Genomic DNA, 5,000 nt, shown 5'->3' on the forward strand with positions numbered 1-5,000 from the left:
ACACACACGCACAAACACAGACGCGCACGCACAAACACAGACGCGCACGCACATACATACACGCGCGCGTGCACACAGACGCACACAGACGCACACACACATATGCACACTCACACACACAGACACACCAGAAATATAGTGTTTTCAGAAAAAGAATGTGTGTGCATGTGAGGTGAGGGTACATGTTTGTACAATATTGTCCACAGTCTTGTTCACACAACTAGGAAGATATAATACACAGATGTAGGGGTGAAATATGAGCAAAGAAACACAATGACATCATCATCATCATCATCAGTAACAGTATCATCAGCAGCTCTGACATCAACCATTCATAATAAACTGTCCAGAACCGGCCTCGTCCCAAACATCATCGTGTGATAAAACACATAAAAAGAGAGTCACTAGTAAAGAGAACACTGTATTTAGAAGCGATCCCATGATTAGCTAGTCCTGCTAGCCTGTGAATTAGAAAGGGTTAAGAGTCACTTTGGCACAGAGCCTTAAAGTGGACATGACTCCAGAGCAGGAATGAAATAGTGTTAGGGCATTGCTCATAATTCCATTAAATGAAGTGATCCTTAGCAGCACATTTCTTTGCCTCAGCCTGTCTGTCTCACTCTGTCTCACCGTCTCAGCCTGTCTGTCTCACTCTGTCTCACCATCTCAGCCTGTCTGTCTCACTCTGTCTCACCATCTCAGCTTGTCTGTCTCACTCTGTCTCACCGTCTCAGCTTGTCTGTCTCACTCTGTCTGTCTCACTCTGTCTCACCATCTCAGCTTGTCTGTCTCACTCTGTCTCACCATCTCAGCCTGTCTGTCTCACTCTGTCTCACCGTCTCAGCTTGTCTGTCTCACTCTGTCTCACCATCTCAGCCTATCTGTCTCACTGTCTCAGCCTGTCTGTCTCACTGTCTCAGTCTGTCTGTCTCACTCTGTCTCACTTTATTTTGTTTCATCTAACTTTTTTCTCTTTTTTTTTCTTTGTCTCACTCTGACTCTGTTGAAATCTAACTCTCAGTCTGTTCCATGTGTCACATTCCATCTAAGTACAGAAGACAATGTTTCAAAGGTCTTACTCCATCTCAGAGGACCTGCTGCTTCTCCACAGTGATACGGAGGCGTTGGCTTTTCTCTATAAGGCTGACAACAGTGTGTGTGTGTGTGTGTGTGTGTGTGTGTGTGTGTGTGTGTGTGTGTGTGTGTGTGTGTGCTTATTTACACCGATTCTCAGAATGATTCCAGTCTCTTCCACAGATATCTGAACAGTTTTCCCGGCCTGGATATTTTTCTCGTTTCATTGGTTGCTCAGTGTAAACATTGCCTTCGCTGTTCAGTCGTAAATATAAAATGTGCAGTTTGTCTAGTGTAAGGACACGAGTAGTCTCTACCCTGGATTGAGATACAACAACTGAGTGCTAGAATAAAATGGATATATTATTAAAGTAAATCGAATCTACCACTGGACTAAAACAGTGAAAGCTTATTCACTAATCTAACACTTTAAAACTAAACAGAGGTCTTCAACACAAAAATCTTTTCGCAAATGAAAATCAATATTGTATGGCATCGAATCTGGAGTCTGTAGATCAGAAGATGATCATCAGTGATGATCACGTCTCATCGCACTGGAGGTGATTCGCCGTCTCACTCTGAGCAGCAGAAATGTTCAGCAGCCCTTAAAGAAATAAAACATCACTGCTGCCCGAGCTTCTCACGTTCTCTCTCTCCACCAGCACCTCAGCGGGTCTCCAGGCATTTCTGTTGTTGGCTGAGGAGGAGGAGGAGAACGGAACATTGTACATTCTTTCTTTCTTGTTTCTTCTTCCTTTTGTCAGTTCTTCATCAATCAGAAGCTGACCAGAGCATAAACCATGCTGCAAAAAGAGAGACAGAAAAAAATTGGTCACGACTTACACTTCTGACATTAAACAGTGACTGTCTGAGTGTATGTGTGTGTGTGTGTGTGTGTGTGTGTGTGTGTGTGTGTGTGTGTGTGTGTGTGTGTGTGTGTTACCTGTACAGGTAGTAGAAGAAGGAGAGCAGGTAGAATCCCAGTTTGCACCAAGACTCTTTTTGGCAGTAATTAAGAATATCTGCATTCATTACACTGACAGGGTCATACATCACCTCAGAGCCATCAGCCGGCCGGTGGAAAAACCTGCAGAGAGAAAGAGAGAGAGAGAGAGAGAGAGAGAGAGAGAGAGAGAGAGAGAGAGACACAGAGAGAGAGAGAGAGAGAGAGAGAGAGAGAGAGAGAGAGAGAGAGAGACAATGTATTTGTGGATTTTATCGTTCTGTTTGTGTCTGTCTGTGTTCCTATATTGTGGTGTTTGGTTTCTCAGTAACAAAGTTGCACAGTTACACACCAACATGGTAATAAATTGACGCACTAACAGAGATACACAAAGTATAATATGTCATGCAACAAAGAAACACAATCACACCAACACATTGTTCTGCTGCAGAATGACAACAATCCTACAGTAAGACCATCAGTAACAGACCTATTAATGATTCAGCAGTTCATTAAAGTGAAGAGGAAATGAAGAGAATGAAGTAACAATGGGGTCAGTTTCATAATCAATCATAAAATAAAATTCTGTGTGTGTGTGTGTGTGTGTGTGTGTGTGTGTGTGTGTGTGTGTGTGTGTGTGTGTGTGTGTGTGTGTGTTTGTCCATGTCTCTGTGTATTTACCTCCACATGTGGTAGAAGAGCAGGGGGATGTTGAGACCAAGTGTGACCCACTCACCAGCACACAAGAACATCAGACAGAACAAACCATGGATAGAATATTCAGGAACCACCAACTGTAACACACACACACACACACACACACACACACACACACACACACACACACACACACACACACACACACACACACACACACACACACACAAAGACACTCTAACAGGTTCTTCATATTCAGTATTATTTCTCACTCACAGAATGAGGAACAAATCCCCTGTATGTACAATGTGTGTAGATAAAACTTCTTATCTTTCACAAATCATGCATCATAAGTCACTTACCCTCCTGAGCAAGTTACAGATTCTCTCGATGTTCAGGATTCTCTCTCTCTACACACACACACACACACACACACACACACACACACACACACACACACACACACACACACACACACACACACAAGGCATCATCATTTACTGCATAATGTGTGTGTGTGTGTGTGTGTGTGTGTGTGTATGTATGTGTGTGTGTGTACAGTATGTGTGTGTGTGTGTGTACAGTATGTGCGTGTGTGTGTATATGTGTGAGTATGTGTGTGTACAGTATGTGTGTGTGTGTGTGTGTGTGTGTGTGTGTGTGTGTATACCGCTCTGGTTGGGTTGCTCTGGTCTATGGGGTTTTTAAAGTCTGTTCTCAGTTCATCAAAAGCAATGATCTAAAACACACACACACACACACACACACACACACACACACACACACACACACACACACACACACACACACACACACACACACACACATACACAGAAGAAGTCAGTTTGAGTTGTCATGATTAGAATTTTGGATTTATTTAAATGGACATATGATGCTCCTTATGTGCGAGTCTTCAGGACAGAAGACTTCACACTGTATGTTTTCTGTACAAACTGTTTTTTATCTTATTTACTTTAACAGATTAATAACAGACTGCTGAGTGGTTAAAGCTGTTATAATCAACCTCAGGAACTGTTATAATCAACCTCAGGAACTGTGTTATAATCAACCTCAGGAACTGTGTTATAATCAACCTCAGGAACTGTGTTATAATCAACCTCAGGAACTGTGTTATAATCAACCTCAGGAACTGTGTTATAATCAACCTCAGGAACTGTTATAATCAACCTCAGGAACTGTGTTATAATCAACCTCAGGAACTGTGTTATAATCAACCTCAGGAACTGTGTTATAATCAACCTCAGGAACTGTTATAATCAACCTCAGGAACTGTGTTATAATCAACCTCAGGAACTGTGTTATAATCAACCTCAGGAACTGTGTTATAATCAACCTCAGGAACTGTTATAATCAACCTCAGGAACTGACTCCTATATGAATATGAAATATGACACAATGCCTCTGAACTGAGCTAATGATCTATCAGTCGCAGCAGAAGTCAGTACTGTACAATGACTCTGAGGCCACGTTCACACTGCAGGTAAAAGTGGCCCAAATCCGATTTTTTTCCAGGTCAGACTTCTTCAGGAGTTGTGTGAACACTCAAATCTTTTCAAATCCGATCTCTGCCACTTCCATATGTGGTCCTGAATCACCAAATCTGATTTTTTTCCAATGTGGCCGCAGTGTGAACAGCCAAGGCGGATTTGATGCGACTTTTACGTCAATCTACATCGGCATTCGTCACAATTATGTGCCGGCGAAGACTTTTTTCTTTTTTTGCTTAACACACACACACATTACCGGTCACGTTTCTGTCACGTTTTCGCCGGCGCAAACGTTGTTTTTTTTTGTTTGTTTTTTTTTGCGCCGGCGAAAACGTGGCAGAAACGTGACCGGTAACGTGTGTGTGTTAAGAGTGTTATATAAAGTGGTTACGTGAACCAGCTCATAATGTTTGCATTGAATACATCACATTATAGCATCACATGACATGTTTGCTTGCACCAGATGATACGATACTTCCTCCGTAACCTCGCCAACTTTTTAGCGCCACGGCGTGCTGCGTGTGACGTCATCATTATAGTTCGTTTGCGCATGCGGGTCAGTTCGAAACAGCAAACGGTTCACACTGGTATCTGATATAGGACACATTTTAAAAGGTAATGTGAACAGCCAAACAAAAAAAAATCAGATCTGAGCAAAATATCCGAATTGAGCGTTAAGACGTGCGGTGTGAACGTGGCCGAAGAGAACGCAGTTTTTCCTGCTTTTCTCATTTGCCCCACATTCGACGTGTCCATGTTGCTGCAGTAAACCAGTCGATGATCTAAGTGACTTTCTGAAATAAACATTACAGGCCTAA

At 42.4% G+C, this 5,000-nt stretch overlaps 1 protein-coding gene across 1 annotated transcript in view; it reads right to left on the minus strand.

The window, feature by feature from the left end:
* Window positions 1-1,419: 1,419 nt before the first annotated feature.
* Window positions 1,420-5,000, minus strand: part of cnih2 (cornichon family AMPA receptor auxiliary protein 2) — a 5,478-nt gene continuing 1,897 nt past the window's right edge. Inside the window, exons 2-6 of the mRNA XM_027158717.2 lie at window positions 3,345-3,413; window positions 3,037-3,084; window positions 2,699-2,811; window positions 2,018-2,161; window positions 1,420-1,877 (exon numbers count right to left, since the gene is read on the minus strand). Coding sequence (XP_027014518.1) covers window positions 1,850-1,877; window positions 2,018-2,161; window positions 2,699-2,811; window positions 3,037-3,084; window positions 3,345-3,413 — 402 coding nt within the window. The 3' untranslated portion in view covers window positions 1,420-1,849. The remainder of the gene's footprint in view (window positions 1,878-2,017; window positions 2,162-2,698; window positions 2,812-3,036; window positions 3,085-3,344; window positions 3,414-5,000) is intronic.

The sequence above is a fragment of the Tachysurus fulvidraco genome, chromosome 20 (genome assembly GCF_022655615.1).
Source record: "Tachysurus fulvidraco isolate hzauxx_2018 chromosome 20, HZAU_PFXX_2.0, whole genome shotgun sequence".
In the NCBI taxonomy this organism is placed as follows: domain Eukaryota; kingdom Metazoa; phylum Chordata; class Actinopteri; order Siluriformes; family Bagridae; genus Tachysurus; species Tachysurus fulvidraco.